General features: G+C 45.7%; 1 protein-coding gene across 1 annotated transcript in view; it reads left to right on the top strand.

Moving 5' to 3' along the window:
* Positions 1-18693, top strand: part of LOC135815093 (uncharacterized) — a 42251-nt gene that overhangs the window by 3037 nt on the left and 20521 nt on the right. Inside the window, exons 4-20 of the mRNA XM_065328334.1 lie at positions 2777-2866; positions 3645-3739; positions 5373-5430; positions 5767-5817; positions 6547-6666; positions 9186-9266; positions 9521-9613; positions 10257-10350; positions 10875-10972; positions 12769-12879; positions 14134-14295; positions 15027-15088; positions 16058-16103; positions 16307-16354; positions 17019-17115; positions 17628-17728; positions 18093-18190. Coding sequence (XP_065184406.1) covers positions 2777-2866; positions 3645-3739; positions 5373-5430; positions 5767-5817; positions 6547-6666; positions 9186-9266; positions 9521-9613; positions 10257-10350; positions 10875-10972; positions 12769-12879; positions 14134-14295; positions 15027-15088; positions 16058-16103; positions 16307-16354; positions 17019-17115; positions 17628-17728; positions 18093-18190 — 1505 coding nt within the window. The remainder of the gene's footprint in view (positions 1-2776; positions 2867-3644; positions 3740-5372; positions 5431-5766; positions 5818-6546; positions 6667-9185; positions 9267-9520; positions 9614-10256; positions 10351-10874; positions 10973-12768; positions 12880-14133; positions 14296-15026; positions 15089-16057; positions 16104-16306; positions 16355-17018; positions 17116-17627; positions 17729-18092; positions 18191-18693) is intronic.

The following is an 18693-nucleotide window of genomic DNA, read 5'->3' as shown; positions in this document are numbered from 1 at the left end:
AAGTACCACACCACCACACGACCTGGTCGTCTTCTTTGCTACACACAGTTCCGGTAACTTTGGTTTGCTTTCTTTCCTATTTAAATAACATGCAACACTGGACTTCCTCACCAGAGGCCGGTGCAGGAGCCTGGTTTTCTGGCTGTATGTTGCAATTGCTGTCACGCGTGGTGTATAGTCTGATTTTAGGTCATAAATTGGGCCTTTGTAGTGTAAATAGCAGTTTTTGTTTTTCAAACCCTATTTTGTTTTTTTTCCGCCCGCCCGCGTTCCTTTTGAGATTTTCAGGTGACGAGAAACAATGAAATAACTTGGTGTGGCCTATTAGAGGCCATCATTTTTTATATCTATGTTTCGCGTCAGTTCAACTTCCAGAATCATATGCGAGAGGTGGAAAAAATAAAAAATTGCAAAATAATAAAAAGGCTCATCAGAGGTGTAACTGTACATAGCATAATACTGTAAATATACAAAATTTCGGCGCTGCAAAATTTCGGCACTTCATGATTTTTGACATTTCGGCGGCGATTTATTCTCGGCGTGGGGTAGAGGGCATGGTATAGTGCGACAGATGCTGTGAAAAATTTCATCGGCGTTTTAATGGTACTTGTTTCCCTTCTTCCCATGCTTCATCTTCCACTCTCCTCTCCACATTTCCCCATTTTTCTTGCGATATTTATGTGGGAGACTTCCGTGATAAGCATCCATTTGCTTTTAAATAAATACAATACAATACAATACAATACAATTTAGGCGTTTTGGGTCGGTGCCGAATATAGCCGAAATTAAATAGCTGCCGAAAATTTGTATATTTACAGTACTCAATAGCTCGTGCATGGTGTACATTCAAAAGAAAAATCGTACATCGAAGCACAAAATCTGCATCACTTTGGACAGAGGAGGCAACCGTTGGTGCCCTTGCTTCGCTGGATTATTGTACTCAGCCTTCAGCAGCGGTGCAAAGAGCTCCGGAACGACGTATCCTCTCAGCTTGAGGCGACCGATGCGGTCTGTTGTCAGCTCATAGAATACTGCTCGCAGATGCCGAACAAACGATTTACCAACGCTGGCCTCGAGGCCATTTCTGAATCCCAGTTTCGCCGTATGCAACCATGCAGTCAACACCGATGACTCGCATGATCGTACACAAAACTGTGCATGATTGATTTTTTATTTTTTTCCGAAAAAAATCAAAACGTATGCGTGCGGACGACGCGAAACATAGATATAAAAAATGATGGCCTAATAGTAATTATATGTATTACTGAAAGAAAAGGACCAAGGAACTACAAGTTACGCTATAATGTCCACTAACATCACCAGTCACTAAACAATCACCTCATGCGATAACATTGCACGGCACTGACCGACAGTACTGACGTTCCACAACTAACTGGCTATCAGCTCTAGCACATCTATAGTGTAACTTGTAGTTCCTTGGGTCCTTTTCTTTTCTATAAATTTATCCTTGGCTCTCCATCCGAGTCCATACATGTCTTATTACTTTCCTATACAATTGGTTGAGCATCCTGAATGTTGTGATGTCACTGATGTGTATTCAGAGAATTGTTTCTCCATTCTGTCGCGTTCACGCAGTGCTAAGTTGTTTAGTATTTTGAAGCTGTCAAAAAAAGAAACCAAACCCATACAAGCAAAAACAGAACCGGTTCCCTCTTAAGATGTGTTCAGAACTTGCACGTGTACACATTATGTTTACAGTTCATATGTGTCTATACTTGCGCTGAGGCTTTCACAAAAAGCATTCATTCACATCGTTTTTTAGGTCATGCTACACCTTCGAGTAGTGTTTTTTACCCGCAAGTCAAAGTGACTGGCATGTACGCTTGCATGTACACACTACGTGCCAGATACGCGCTGAAATACGCGTTGGAATTTCCATTTCGGTGCGTTTCCATACGCATGGTGCCCCAAAAGGCAACAGAAATACGCACCAACGCGTGGTTCAACGCGTGGTTTCACGCGTCTACACACCAGTTCACCACAGATTTTTAGTTGATGGTAGAACATCAACACATCGTTAATTTGGTCTGCTTGTCTTCTGTTGTTATCTCAATATTATATATGGCGCTTATGTTGACCTCTTGTCACCTCCACCACTTGTGCAGGACAAAAGCCTGTCAACAGGACTTGCTTTTTCTCTCTCTTTTTCATAGGCTCGAGAATCAACACTGTCTACTTTGTGTGTGTTTGTTCTCACTAATCCTCCTGCTACTGCTTATATCACCTACAAGTATACATTGTATAAAAGTTATTGTAATGCTGGGTAGTTTCTTTTCTGCCTGTATCCACCTGACGAGAAGGCGATGACAATGCTTGTGGAGAACTTCGAAATAATGTTCTTTTTCTTTAGTCTTTTCTATATACATGGGCATTGTGATACATGTACTTGTAATCAAGCGTATGTGCGCAGTCCGAGGTTCGAATAATTCGGCGACTTGAGGTGCGAATCATGTTGACTGAAATCGGCACTGGAAAAAAGCTCCACTTGACCAGTATATCTGTACTATGCTATATTGAATTTATTCGGATTCAACCTGTACTATGTAGCTGTGGTGGTCTAGTTAGATTGTACTACAGGAGGCAAGTCCAGTGGCATCATTCTTGTTTGTTTGCACTGGTGACCCTATTCTGCTGATTCGGCCTGTTGCCTCTTATGTGCTTGTTCGTGACATGTGTGTCTGTATGCGTGTATGCATGCGCGTGCGTGCACGTCCATGCGTGTGTGTGTGTGTGTGTGTGTTTTGTCATTGTGCAGAGCCCCATCCCTCTGTTCTTGCAGCTTGACAAGAGAGGGCTGCTTAAGGGCTATGGGAAGTGCAGCGCTCTCCGCTACTTCTTGCAGGAGGTATGGGCATAACATTTCCCTTGGCTTGCATTTTGAATTTTGAGTGCTCATGTAGGACTACACCTCCGCTGCGTACGTAATATTTATAGAGCGGTGTAGCCCATGCACTCCTTGTCAGAAATATATCTCTATCACCTGCATTTGCATGCATATTAGCACCGCATTGGCCCCGCTTGTTCCTCATTCTTTATTCCGTTTGGCCTAAGCGAAGACTAGCCAAGCTTGCTTGACGATATCAACGCGAAAAGGCTGATGATGATGATGATTTACCATTAGTACAAAATAGTGGTTGCGACTTTGAAATGTGAGGAGTAACCAGTTTGCCGGTATCAGTATCTATTTATTGTCCAATGCCGGCGGCCCCAGATCTCGGCTATGCAGGAAAACACGAGCTGGTTCCATGAGGGCATCTGTCACCGATCAGCAAGACAATAGAGCCATGGTTTTATCCTCTCTTGTACTTGCAGGACTTGAAATATTTGTTTTGCGGTCACGTGGAAAGAGATGGTGTACCCGGAGTAGCGATTTAATTCTGGGGGCCTTATGGGCTTTTGTTGGAGAAAAGGGCTAGCCATGGATGCAGGTAGATGGGACTTTCCCTTTCACTGCAATGGAGATTTAGGCAAAGTTTGTCCTCCTTTTTTGCTGTTATATGTTGGATATCCTCCCTGCCCAACTGTATTATCATTATGAATTGGGGTGGGGGGTATGTGGCCTTATTTGCATTGATTTTTTTGTTTGTACTTGTACTATCTTGTGTCTGACTGCATTCATGTAGAATGACTCAGCTATGGTGGAGTACTGCCTCAAAACAATGGATGCAGCAGATTATGGTGACCGTGTATTTACGGACGTCATCTACTATCTAGAAAAGTGAGTATCTGTGTGTGTGTGTGTGGGGGGGGGGGGGGGGGGGGGTGCGTGCGTATGTATGTGTGTGTGCGTGTGTGCGCGATTGTGTATTTTGGATGTAATGATATATCGGATAGTTGTTACAATAGTGTAGCCGAATCAAAACATGCATTACACACCACGATGATATTGTCTATAGTGATATTAAAGCGACACATACTTCCCCTTTTTCCTTTCCACATTCGTTTGGTCCGGTGTAGCTATGGGCCATCCATGGTTGTGTGTGTATGTGTGTGTGTGTGTGTGTGTGTGTGTGTGTGTGTGTGTGTGTGCGTGCGTGCGTGCGTGCGTGCGTGCGTGCGTGCGTGCGTGCGTGCGTGCGTGCGTGCGTGCGTGCGTGTGTGTGCATGTGAGTGTGCATGTGAGTGTGCATGTGAATGTGCATGTGAATGTGCATGTGCACCTGGAAGGCACCATTATATCAACCGTACATGTATGATGCAGTTAGTATTGTTTGCATGCTTACGCCTACTTGTACGCACATGGTCATTTGGACGTGGTCACGCACCTCCCGTATTATGTTCACGTGCATGTAATATCGCTTGTGGTGCTGCATCGGATATAGTAGTGATAACATCGCAGAAAAACAAAAGGGTACGCTTTAGCCGATACAGACTGTACTCGGGGAAATGACGTTTGAAGTATGTTTTGTAAAATGAAGGAATAAGTACTATACACTGAAACGTCTCTTATCCGGACGCCTCAGATACGGGCACGTCTCTCTACCGGGCACCTTCAGCTTGAGTTCCTGTGGCAAAATGCTTCGAATTCGGGGATTTTGAACCTTTTTTCGTAAGCACAATTGCTTGTTTTGTCACTGCCAACTTGTGTAATCCACACATTTTCATCAATGGATTATTTTTTATCCTGAGCATGTACAACACGTGCCAAATAAACTTCCTCAAAACTGATATGGTACGTGATAGATGAGTTATCCTGAGATATGGGCAGTGCCCGGTCCCAAGGTGCCCGGATAAGAGACGTCCGAGTGTACTAACAAACTTACAGCCCAACAGGAAGGGTGAACAAGTGGATTTAGATTGAAATTTCTGTGTGATCTTTGACCTTTATGGCATGGCGCAGTGGGTGCGCCTTTTGCATCTAAAACAGCTGGGAAAGCAGCGGTGTTTCGAATGTAAGGCCATGGCTCTAAAGGCGCTGACATACGGTAAATGAAATGACATTTGAAGTATGTTTCGTAAAGATGAAGTAATAGGTACTATACTCACAACTTACAGCCCAGCAGGAAGGGTGAACAAGTAGATTTCGATTGAAATTTCTGTGTGGACTTTGATTTTTATGGCATGGCGCAGTAGTACCATCAGGCATTGTTTCCATATACATGTAATGTCAGCTTGTCTTTTTGTGTTGTGTGGCACTGCAGTCTCACTATTCTGCTTGTATTGACCAAATGAGTGTGTGTGTGTGTGTGTTTGTTTGTGTGTGGGGGTGGGTGCCTGCGTGCGTGTGTGCGTGCGTTTGCTTATATTTGGCTGTATGTGCGCACACGTGCGTGTGCGTGTGTGTGTGTGTGTGTGTGTGTGTGTGTGTGTGTGTGTGTGTGTGTGTGTGTGTGTGTGTGTGTGTGATTCAGGCAAGGTCGTCATGAAGAGGCGGACATGATCACCAAGCACTCCTATCAGCTGTGCGATGTTAGTACTTTGCCTAGCATCATGATCATCATGAAAGCATATCCCATTATTTTTCTACTTGTTCAGCTGTTTTATTATGCTCAGTGCATGTTGCATGTATGTAAATATCTGGAAATATTCCATATTGCTTGGCCAACTGCTATAATTGTATAGATATCAATAAAGGGAACACATTCATACCACGACACCAGAGGAATAATAATAATATGATTGTATAGATTTTAATGTTGTTTTCATGCGACTATTTTCAGAAATCGTCATCGTTGATAATTTAGCCATGTTACCCGAAACACTGAGTTCATGGTATGCTCTGTGCTGTATTCCTTCATTTTCTAGAGCAAGAGGCTTTTTACGAGAGCGCCTGCTATGGTCGAAATTGTGCAGCGGGTAAGGATCAGCCACATACTTATCATGTAGCCATGTCTTTCATGTACTTCTTGTTCTCAGGATGGAGTTTGTAGCTGAGCTTTTGTTGTTGGTGGGGGTTGGTGCTGGTGCTGCTGCTGAATTCTTTATTCTCACGATGGCACCACGTTATTGCTGTTGCTGTTGCTGTTGCTGTTGTTGTTGTTGTTGTTGTTGTTGTTGTTGTTGTTGTTGTTGTTGTTGTTGTTGTTGTTGTTGTTGTTGTTGTTGTTGTTGTTGTTGTTGTTGTTGTTGTTGTTGTTGTTGTTGTTGCTGTTGCTGTTGCTGTTGCTGTTGCTGTTGCTGTTGCTGTTGCTGTTGCTGTTGCTGTTGCTGTTGCTGTTGCTGTTGCTGTTGCTGTTGCTGTTGCTGTTGTTGCTGTTGCTGTTGCTGTTGCTGTTGCTGTTGCTGTTGCTGTTGCTGTTGCTGTTGCTGTTGCTGTTGCTGTTGCTGTTGCTGTTGCTGTTGCTGTTGCTGTTGCTGTTGCTGTTGCTGTTGCTGTTGCTGTTGTTGTTGTTGTTGTTGTTGTTGTTGTTGTTGTTGTTGTTGTTGTTGTTGTTTTTTTTTTTTTTTTTTGAATTCTTTATTCTCACGATGGCACCATCGCCAATAAGAGGTTTGAAAAAAGTGGTGGTGGTGGTGGTGGTGGTGGTGGTGGTGGTGGTGTCGTCGTTGTTTTCTCTGCACACGGTGTGATCGTGACACTTCCAGGCTATCAAGCGGACGCAGCCCTTTGCCAAGTTCGACTCCTCTGAGTGGCTAAATGTTGCAGAATTGACCTACCTTTGTCAAGACTTTCATGATCAGTCTATCGACAACAGCAACTGCGAGGTAATGGCTACTGGATACGTTGTTTTGCCAGTATTTGCTACCTCATGCGTGTACAGAGATACTCACATAAATTATTTGCTCTCTCTGTCTCTTCCTATTTGTTACTGATGTATTGGAGGCCAGTAAGACGGCTTTTTTCAAGATCTTCAGCAAGATGGAGATAAAAATTGAAAATGTTTTTCAGTGAATCTCTGGAGAAAACCCCTCTTTTATTTTACTCCCTGTTGTCTAATTTTGCTATTTGAACAAGATCTGAAAAGTTCTATGAATGATCAAAAAGGAGAAGGACAACATGTTACGAGTTCAACTTAGTTCTATGAATGGTCCATGTTAGTCTTTCACAGACCTTCCATGAAGAATTGTCAAATTTAGTACAAAAGTGAAAATGAGATAACAAGGAGTAATAGAAGGGTTTTCTCCAGAGATTCACTGAAAACCATGTACACTTTTCATCTCCATTTTGCCGATAACCTCATAAAAGCAGTCGAAACGATGTGGCTTGATTTCCCCCCGAAATTTCCTTTTTGTGGGAGGTCCCCCGGACCCCCGTCTACTACCGTACTGGCAATATATGTTGCCGCAGTGAGGCCATGAAGCGTTACATTGGCACATGTTTGCCGCACGCAGGGCGTTACATGCAAAGTCGCACAGGAGCCGTTACACAGGTTTCTATATTGCCGCAGTCCTTTTTTTGCCACGCGGTACACGTGCTTTCACAGTTTTCAGCCTTTGCAGTGCAAACTGCAATGAAAAGATCGCCGCACCCCGCAGGACGCGCGTTATGAACGCAACGAAAATTTGTCGCACTCAGTGGCGTGCACCGAGTCTTGAAAGGGGGGTTTCTAGAGTTGGTAATTTTTTTCTGGGGCCCCATTGTATAATTATGTATGAATTTTGTGCAGATGCGCATCCCCGAACATCCCTTCGGAGATAACGGCGAGGGCAGCCGGCTAGGGAGGAGGGATCTAGGGAGGGGGGGGGGGGGGGGGGACTCAAGATCAGGGGTGCAGGGCACCAATGAACACTGGTGCTGATGAGATGCGGGGCTCGTCCGACTGCTATCATCAGATCATGCCGGCACAAACGCGTCTGAGAGGGAACCAGGTACAGGGGTAGAAAGGACAGAAATAAGAATAAAGAGGAATGGAGGGAGGGGACGATGCCGGTTACATGAAAATGTTGGTACATGAATAATCGATAGCAGGATAAAACGGGTTACCTTTTACATACCAGCACTTCAAAAAGCATTTGCAAAGAGGGTGCAAAAGTCAATGTACTCATATACATGTTTGTCATAATTATTGAACACGTAAAAGTTTGATAGGCCTAGCCGTCCAGGCTACACTACAGTCGATAATAACACTATGTCTATCAGACTATGGAGTATGGTACTTCACTAGTCCACTCCAGGCTTGTTTGTTTCATCAAAACACTGCTTACATTCGACGGTTCTTTCTTTCTGTTCTTATGACGAAGTTTTCAGCATGTATTGGCAATGTTCCACATGATTTCAATAGAGAGTTATGGACCTTGCTTCGATGGAAGCTCGCGGAAGAAAAGCGAAGCCCCGCGTCCTTGAGTCGCGGCCGGAGCAGCGCTTCGTTCTGAAGCAGCGCAAGTGGATCATGGACGCACATTTTTACGTCTTCCAGTCGACAACGTTTTTGACGAACATCTCTGCTGCGCACATGAGCGAGAACGAAAGGCTGTGGCGATCTTGATTTGAGTCAACGGTTTGGCAGGAGATATCGTCAATCATATCCTTGAACTGACTTGCATCGCGCGTGCTTGACTCAAATTTCGAGACAAAACGGATTTCTTGAACGTCATCGCCAATCCAGGAGCGAACCAGAGCTAGAGATCGATCCCTCCGTGGCTACTCTCCACTGAAGAAAAAGAGAATAATGTTTTTCGAACTGCATGCAAAGCAACTCTCTCTCACTTCGAAATAAGGACATAGTCACTGTACTGTAAACTGCCCGTCGATCGATACGTTTGCAGGATCGATAACCAATCCAGTACTACACGCTTTTCTTTTGGCAAGATTGCCCGAAAAAAGGTGGTTTCCAGACACCAAAAAACTCATACGGTGCACGCGCCTGGCACTAGCCTGGTCGCGCGTTACGCCGCACCCCCTGCGTTACGCGTTACGCGGCAACATATATTGCCAGTACGGTACTCCCTTCTGGCGAAGCCGGACCAATGGAATATTGCTTCCGGCACCCATGCACGATGGCTGGGAACTTATAGCACTGGCTTCCAGTTCCCCTTTCTATGAGTTTTGACTTCCTGGAGAGCTGTAGGGACAAGGAGCAAGGCGAGCTCAAGCTCAGCTCAGCTCTGTACAAAGTGAGCAAGTCATGGGACCCGGCAAATTTTTTGTTGAGTCATGGCGGCATTATGCAAGTGCAGTATTTTCTGTTCGGGTGCATTCCTTTGTTGTATCATATTCAGGTAATTTTCTCCATTTGCTAATTCCTATCTTGGTTTCTTTCCTTCACCGTTTTCTTGTCATACAGAGCCGTTTCCGTGCCAAGAACTACATGACACGGGCTGAGTTCCGGGCCTGCTTTGAAAAAGAGCTGTGGCTTGAGTCGAATGTAAGCGGCTACCTTTTAATACGCATTGAACCCTGTGAGTGTTAGCTGTTGTTGTGGTACGGTGCACACGTTGCTTACAAGCTACATGACTGAGGGGCAGTTGGTCGTATTGCCGAGTCCTTCTCTTGGACAACTTCTGTGCTTGCCAGGGCTGCCAATGATTCTATATTTGCGTGTGTGTGTGTGTGTGTGTGTGTGTGTGTGTGTGTGTGTGTGCGCGCGCGCGCGCGCGCGGTGCATCTGCTTCCCTCCAGCCTACTGAGTCCTGCTTGTTTGTCAAAGTCGACCAGTTGAACATAACAGCGCGGCAGGCCAATGCCACCTATGTCGGCAAGATCTCCAAGTTTGTAAGTGGTGCAGTTCTCGGTGACCTTACCACACCCCGTGCGTTGTAATGCCTGCTTGAAGGGGGCATGAACTGGCTGCTGTTGTGCGTTGTAATGCCTGCTTGAAGGGGGCATGAACTGACTGCTGTTGTGCGTTGTAATGCCTGCTTGAAGGGGGCATGAACTGGCTGCTGTTGTGCGTTGTAATGCCTGCTTGAAGGGGGCATGAACTGGCTGCTGTTGTGCGTTGTAATGCCTGCTTGAAGGGGGCATGAACTGGCTGCTGTTGTGCGTTGTAATGCCTGCTTGAAGGGGGCATGAACTGACTGCTGTTGCGTCAATGTGAACTGCTGTTGGTGCTGTAGAAGGTTTGTTGTGCCTTTTTCAACTCGATTGCCATTTGCCACTGCTGTACTATAGTTCTTATGCTGCATGGGTTGTGCACTGTAGAGGTACATCCGTACTACGCCGTTGCTTTCCTTTTGTTTTCTTCCTTTCACCGCAGACACTGGAGGCACAGGCAGTACTCACTACCAGTTTCCTTCTTTCTTTCTTTTTTAGATCTGCATGCTAAGTCTGATCTGAATGGATGCTGAGTGGTGTTGAAACCGAGCTCGTCTTGATCTCGGCTGTCGTTGTGTTTTGTGATGGACTGCTCCTGCAGATTGATCAGCTCGTCAATCAGTTTGAGGTGGGCATGGTCGACTTCATCAAGAAGAAGCAGATGACAGTGCGTGATATCCTTGTCCACCCGGATGGTATGTTTCCCCTCGGCCGTGCTGTCCATCTGCCAGGTTTACTACTGTATAAGTACAAATATTCGTTCACGAAATCTTTCGTTAGATCACTCCACCAGCAGGTTCGTTACGTACTAAATTTCGTTTTTGGTCGAGGTCTGTCACCCCGAACGTTCAGAAGGGGTCTCTTTTGTTTGGTACAAACGATAGTTATTTCGTCCCCCCCCCTATCTAATATAGCGAAAATTAATTCCAAACGAAACTTTGTACTTGTACAGTAGCCAACAGTAGTAGCCTTGATGGGACAATTCACTCAACAATAGTACAGGGATTCACTGGTGACGAGCATGGCAACATCATCCTCAGCCAGAATCCTGAACAAAAGGATTTTAGCTGTGCATGGAGTAGGCTCTGCTTTTTTTGAGAGTGCGTTTCCCTCCAAAAATGCTCTGTATCACTAGGGCAGTGTTTTATTCACTAGTTATATCCGTGTGTGCGTGTGCGTGTGTGTGTGTGTGTGTGTGTGTGTGTGTTTGCGTATCCAGTGCTAGACAACACTGACTACTCACCCGATGCCTATTACACCGATCTGATCTTCATGCTGATGGATCCGGAGCGCACTGCCAAGTCGCTTGCTCACTTTGTAAGTCTGCAGCGCACTGTTCTCATTGCATCTTCACCGATGATATGTAGGCTGATTCCTTGTTGCTGAGCCATCAGGCCCGAGAGTTTCTTTTGTTGTCCACCGCTCTGAGTGGTCATTGCAGTACGCCTGCCCTAACCGTGATCCCAGAGGGATCTGCACCAAAATCTCGTTTGTGCCCGCCAGTGCCTGTAGCTGCACACTCTGTGTCCATCCGTTGAGTAGATCAATGAGAAATGGCGCTTCCAGGTGTGCTCTTACAGTGTTGTGTCCACGTGAATCAATGTGTACGGTTGCCGAGGTGGTAGCTGCTTTGTAGGGTTACCAGGCGCGTGCGCCGGTGCCCTTCAAGGGGGGGGGGGGTTCCGGGGGGCCTCCCCGGGAAAATTTTCAAAAAATGAAGCAAAATCTTGCATTTTGAGCGAAAAGGGGGGGGGGGGGGTTCCGGGCACCCAGGAACCCATATGGGGCACGCGCCTGGTTACCGTGATAGTCCGTTTGCCCTTTGACTTGTCTGTTGAAGTCAAGTTCAGCCCGATAAACATACTGCCCGAAATAAGTGTATGGTTCGCACATGCAGCGCTATGACTTCTCCACTACACACAAGTCAGGTCCGAAAGTTAGTACCCGCCCGGAAGTTAGTACGGGTGCGACTATAGTGCGGGTGCGACTACTAAATCCGTAAGTATGTACTTAGGCGAGACCAAAAAAAATGTGATTCCCGGGCCCTCCCGCACCAAATTGGAGCCAAGGCCAATTTTTCTTTTTAAAACCGCTTGCCTGTTTTTTGTGAAATTTGAATAAAAAAATAAAAATTACTAAAAAATACTGTAAAAAAAAGCTCGGCATGGCATGCGCATATGCGCATACACACAGTCATAGGAAAAAAAATAAAAAATAAAAATTCGCCCGCCCGCACCAATTTCACATGGGTCCTGCCCGGGAATCTCGATTTTATTTTGGTCTCGCCTTATTTACGGATTTTTACGGTCCGTGTTATTGCTCCCCATGGAAATTGAGGATACTTGTTCGACGTGTGCTCACTGCGAAGGAACTTATGAGATGCTAGTCTCGGCGGTTGCGCAATGTTTAGACATTCTTCAAGGTCCAACAAGACTCTGTATAAACAACATACCTGAACCTCCACAGATCATAAAATAATAATAATCTTTCCATAGGGCTTGAAAGTGGTACGTCACAGCATAGCAACAATTTCAAAAATTCAAAAACTGGATCCACTTGGATCCAGTTTTTGTATGGATCCAAGCACATTTCAAGCGGTCTTACCCACAGCATGGTGATGTAGCCAGTGAAACTGACTGATTTGGCTACTGGGGGCGGGGTTACAACTGGTGGCGAAATAAAAGTCACACCTGCATGCGACATGAGTGGGTTGCTATGCACCCACATACATAGGCAATAGCAAAGTCACACCTTAGTGGATCCAAAAATAGAAATCTGATGTCAACTTACTACTCCCTGGCCGTTTTGACGTCATCACTTTCAAGCCCTATTAGTCGGGATCACGTGCGGCAGAATTGGTGCGGGTGGTCTAGCCACATTTGGACCAATCACTCCCACTCCATTGTGTTCCGGTGCCGCTCAAGTCCCTTTGCGACTACCGGATGATACCGAATGCCTGACTGTTTTGCTTAGGCCTCGGCAGGAACACCAGTGTCACCCTGTCCTGGAATCTTGCCGTAATCTATAATTCTTGCCATTGGCATTGTGCGTATCCTGCCCTCCTATGCACGCGTCATCGATCTGTTTCCATGTCTGTTGTGACCTTTCTCCAGTTCTACCGCCAAATCCTGGTGAACGCAGTCAAAGTCTCACAGGAAACTGCACATCGTCTCATTTCAGACTGCAGCAAATTCAGTATTGGGTACCAAGACATTCTCAACCAGGTCAGAATTTGCAGCGTTGCTGTGTGTGTGTGTGTGTGTGTGTGTGTGTGTGTGTGTGTGTGTGTGTCTCTCTCTCTCTCCCTCTCCCCCTCCCTTCTCTCTCTCTCTCTCTCTCTCTCTCTCTCTCTCTCTCTCTCTCTCTCTCTCTCTCTCTCTCTCTCTCTCTCTCTCTCTCTCTCTCTCTCTCTCTCTCTCTATCTATCTATCTATCTATCTATCTATTTACTTATCTCTATCTATCTCTATCTCTCTCACGTGCGCTCGCCGCACACACACACACACACACACACACCTCAGACCTCAGACCTGCCCATCGCGGAAGCGATGATTGCGAACAGCTATGTTAGACATAGCAACTTGTGCTGGGATTACACCATTCAACAGCTTGCAAGGCTGATGAATTGACCGCCACTATTTTAGCCTGGTCTAACGTTACACCACACAGCTGATTGGAGCGGCTTTTCTGGCCAGTGAATCACACACACACACACACACACACACACACACACACACACACACACACACACACACACACACACACACACACACACACACACACACACACACACACACACACACACACACACACACACACACACACACACACACACACACACACACACACACACACACACACACACACACACACACACACACACACACACACACACACACACACACACACACACACACACACACACACACACACACACACACACACACACACACACACACACACACACACACACACACACACACACACACACACACACACACACACACACACACACACACACACACACACACACACACACACACACACACACACACACACACACACACACACACACACACACACACACACACACACACACACACACACACACACACACACACACACACACACACACACACACACACACACACACACACACACACACACACCTCAGACATGCCCATCGCGGAAGCGATGATAGCGAACAGCTATGTTAGACATAGCAACTTGTGCTGGGATTACACCATTCAACAGCTTGCAGGGCTGATGAATTGACCGCCACTATTTTAGCCTGGTCTAACGTTACACCACACAGCTGATTGGAGCGGCTTTTCTGGCCAGTGAATCACACACGCACACACACACGCACACACACACACACACACACACACACACACACACACACACACACACACACACACACACACACACAGTCCAGATCTTTTGTTCTTCTCTTTTACTGGTGTCTTCTCTCTTAGGAGGGTATTGAAAAGTTGTACAAGATTTTTGAGCAGTTACACTATGACATGCCCGATGAGATGTCACGGCTCCCAATCCGCTATTTCATCAACTACATGGTATCGGAAGGCGAGGGTGAAATAAGTGGGAAACACTATGTCCACAGTTATTACACCATGCGGGTATGTACTCTTTTCTCCAGCGTGTCTCTGTCTGTCTATATGTGTCTGTGTGAGTTTGTGCCAGCCATACGATTTGCAGGTCTGGGTCTTGGCCAGGGCTCTTGTATGGTTCCTAGGGGTGAAACGAATACGAATATGGACTATCCGAATATTCTTTCTGTTAACGAATGAACGAACGAATATTCATTCGTTTACAACTGCGAAGCTTTCTACAATGATAATTTAATTAGGGGTGAAACGATTAAACTTTTCAACTATCGGTTAACCTACACTTGTATCGATTCGATTATCGATTATGATATCGATTACTGCGTCCTAGAAATTGCCGCGCCAGACCAGCACAAAGCTTAACACAGCCCTACTATATATACTGGAAAACATGTGGATAACAAAAAGAAACGAGGATTACACCTTCCTGTTGGAGAGAGCTTAGCACTACGTAGCCATCTAAGCATGTTAGGACTTAGGAGAGAACGCTGAATGGTGCTGGTGACTAGGGACAGAAATAATGAAATAATCTTATGAGTCCGCATACCCGGCAGGTCACCAACTGTGGAAATGGAAAATGAGCGAAAATTCCAGACCCTTGTGTTGCAAGCTTGTTTATTAAAGTCGAAATTTTGTCGGGTGTGTGTGTGGGCGCGCGCGCGTGTGTGTGTGTGGGCGCGCGCACGTGTGTGTGTGTGGCTGCTTCCCTATCTGTCCATCCATCTGCCGGTCCTTGTCAACAGGCACTCAGTCAGATTGTGATGAACACGATGCACATCGGCAAATTCCGTCGTCTCAATGGAGAGTAAGATGTTGCCTTGGTTGTATAAGTAATGTGCTGTTCACTTGTTGTTCTCCCTTCTCTCATTCACACTTCGCCATGTTTTCCAATGAAGAGAGGGTCTTCCTCTGCTGGTTGACTTATCATGGCTGTTGTCTTTTCACACTTTGGGGCTTCTTTCCCATGTAGCATACTACAGTCAAACATGGGTTTGCTTCACCCTGCTGTACCATGCTCAATCCTGTATTCACCGCACACATTGTCATGCACTAAAGTGCTGTGGATCGAACGTGCATCCCTGGATCAAGCGGAATCCTGCCATATCAGGATGGTTTCCGCTGCACCAAAGGTGTCCGGTTTAAGGCCATGTAAAATAATTATATTGATTGTTTATCGTCAGATTTTCCCGAGAAATCGGGGCGGACGGGAGGTTTTTAATTTTATTTTTTATTATGCATTTATGGCTGTAGGGCAGGTGTTCGCAACCCCAGAGGATAATGGAAAGTGGAACAACCAACGTTACGTAGAAAAAACGAAGAAAATCAGGCAGCTTATGATCAATTTCACTTTTCAAGCCCATAGCAACTAAGTTATGGTTCAGTCTGTGGACTTGACCTTCGAAAATCTACGGCCATGCTGATTAGAGGCTGTAGACCGCAGTACATACAGTACATTTACCAGTATTAAAAAATAAAATAATTTGGCGGGGAGGGTGAAAATTTGGGGCGGGCGCGGACGATAAACAATCAATTTTTTTACTTGGCCTAATAGGGCAGATTTTTATTTTACTAATACTGTGCCCTACTTTGCTTTGCCGAATTGGGTGTACACGTGACAGCGGATACCTGCTGATTTGCAGGTTGCTGCTTGTGATCGTGGGCCTGTTAGTGCAGTGCGGTGTGTGCTGTCGGTATGAAACTTCAGAAAGGTTTGCTGTGTAACACTGGTCTGTGTGTGCTTGTCATGCCGTGCTGTCTTGTGCCTTATGACTAGATGGGCAAATGCGTTCACTTTTGATCCTGACAACCAATGTCTTCACGTAAGTAGTGCAGTTGTCTGGCTGCTCAGTGTTGGATAAGTTTACTCAGGGTGTTGCAGTGGTATTGTACATGCTGTGCATGCACTATGATTTGCCTACACTGCTCGACTGTACTTTGTACATAACGAATGATTGTGATGAGTGGTGAGCTGGAGGAAATGGCCCTGTCCTTGTCACCGCTGTCTGCTGTCTCCTTGCTTCAGATTGATCCTGCTCTGGACCCAGCCCGAGCGGTGTTTAAAGACACGAGTGTGAGTTGAACTTCTCTTTCCTGTCGTGTGTCTCTCCTGCTTTCCTCTCCCAACATTCTCTGCTTCATCATGAACTCTCTTTCCTTGCTTGATGCCCTGCACACTATCATTTTGGTTGAAGTCAGATGTTTGTGTTGAAACTTCCTGAAGATGGTGAAAGCACGGACCTGCGCAGGGATAAAAACTATGTCAGCTCTTTTTTTTTACATTGACATTGTAATTTTTGAGCGGTGGGTAATTTGAATTTTTTTAGTGAAGCAAGATTGTTTCCTACCATTTTGATCCATTTTGATTCAGCAAATTGTGACTGCAAAATGCATGCAGGGCCACCTAGGAAAACCCAGCCACATCAATTTTCATATTGTGAAAGGTTCAGACAGTTCAGACTGCATTGAAAGTTCTCTTATTGTGTAAAATCGTGTCTTTTTGTTAGTCTACTTCAAGCAGGTGTTATACGTCTGTCACATGGAGGTTTACCACACACTTCGGTGTGTTGAAATGATCTCCAGTTCCGAACGGTTACGCGGACTTCTGTATACAGTCATGTACCCTTGTGTCTTGCTCCGCAGTTGCAGTTGCAGCCTGGTGATGCCTGCTTCTGTAAGGATCACGTGCGCTTATTCTACTGCGTGTGTGTGTGTGTGTGTGTGCGTTGTGTGTGCAGATCACGAAGTTCATTGACCCGACTAAAATGCCACTTGAGGCTCCTCCTCTGTTCACCAGTAGACTGACTCGCGGCGGTGGCAAGCTACTCATCAACAGTAAGCTGGTTTGCCGCTGCCTTCACTATGGTTGCCGGGACTGTTTCCCTCTGCTGAACACACACTCACTGTTGACCATATCACTTCTCATTTTCGTTTTCCCACTTCAAAGAGGAGTGAGCGGTAACGGGTTCTGACAAACAGCGCACCGCTGGAAAGATCTTTCACTCAGCTCTCCTGGGATACCATTATAGTTCTTTGCGATAGGATAAACATTGCCCGATCGGAGACAAACACAAGCAGTTGCTGTTCCTATAGCCATCAGCTGTGAGGGGCGCCCTAGTGCTGGAAACCTCCACATTTGAATTAGGACATCGAGGCAATGGTAGTACTGATAGAAATAAATATAAACCTTATTTGTGCAACATATTATACAGTAGAGAAAGCATACAGTCACAGCAAAGTCTATTGGAAGCAGAATTCAGTATTGTGTACTTGCAGTAAATCAGAGTACCTGTTCATTTATGTTCCATGTGAATGTAATTATGTGTGTATGTGTGTTCTGTTTTTAGTGTCAAATGTGATGTTGTGCCTGACACCGATGAAGTTCAGTAATGTTGTGTGCGATGCTCTCGATGCTGTGGGCCAGGTTGCCTACAGGCTGGATGCCAGGGTGAGTTCTATATTTACTCCACCCCCCCCCCCCCTCCCTCTCTCTCTCTCTCCCTCCCTCTTTCTCTCTCTCTCTCTCTCTCTCTCTCTCTCTCTCTCTCTCTCTCTCTCTCTCTCTCTCTCTCTCTCTCTCTCTCTCTCTCTCGCTCTCTCTCCCTCCCTCTCTTTCTCTCTCTCACTCACTCACTCTCTCTCTCTCTCTCTCTCTCTCTCTCTCTCTCTCTCTCTCTCTCTCTCTCTCTCTCTCTCTCTCTCTCTCTCTCTCTCTCTCTCTCTTGTATCAGCATGGCAGTTCCCTAGTATATGGTGCCTGGCTGATTGGCGTTCATTGCTCTCATTTTTGCTTGAAATGATTTTTCCGTCAGGTGATTGACACGATCATGGCTCGGTTGAATGAGCTTCGCCTGGATCGAGCCGACTACATCATGTGTATTCCTCCTGCGCTGCAAACACTGAAGATGGTGTACGTATGCTGTAGTCTAATTGAACTGCACTGTTTTTGTTTAGCCGTTTACATCTAGAACTAGGTCACGTTTCAAGTGCACTTGTGCATGATTGTACGGTAGAGGTAGATGATGGCCGACGCAAAGTGCATAGTTAATGCCCTAGGACTGCAATGTAGCTTGACCCTTCGGAAGTGGTGTAAATTCCGCTGGACCGTACACACGTGCAAATACAGCGATGTAATCGGAGCTGGTCCAGGGTGCCAGCTTTGTACTTGAGCTCGGATTTCAACTGTATATGTAGCTACTTCAGTACTGTAATAACTACAGTGAAACCTCGTTATGAAGAACCGACTGATAAGGCAAATGTTTGTTCAAGAAGAACTAGTATTCGTAACTCCATTGGATAAATCACTGTGTATTCACTGGGTATAACATACGGATAAGAAGAACTCCCGTTATTGCGAACAAATATCGTCGGTCCCTTGGTGTTCGTCCTAAAGAGGTTTGACTATACTTCAAA

The sequence above is a fragment of the Sycon ciliatum genome, chromosome 4 (genome assembly GCF_964019385.1).
Source record: "Sycon ciliatum chromosome 4, ocSycCili1.1, whole genome shotgun sequence".
Lineage (NCBI taxonomy): Eukaryota > Metazoa > Porifera > Calcarea > Leucosolenida > Sycettidae > Sycon > Sycon ciliatum.
This window is presented reverse-complemented; position numbering and strand designations above follow the sequence as displayed.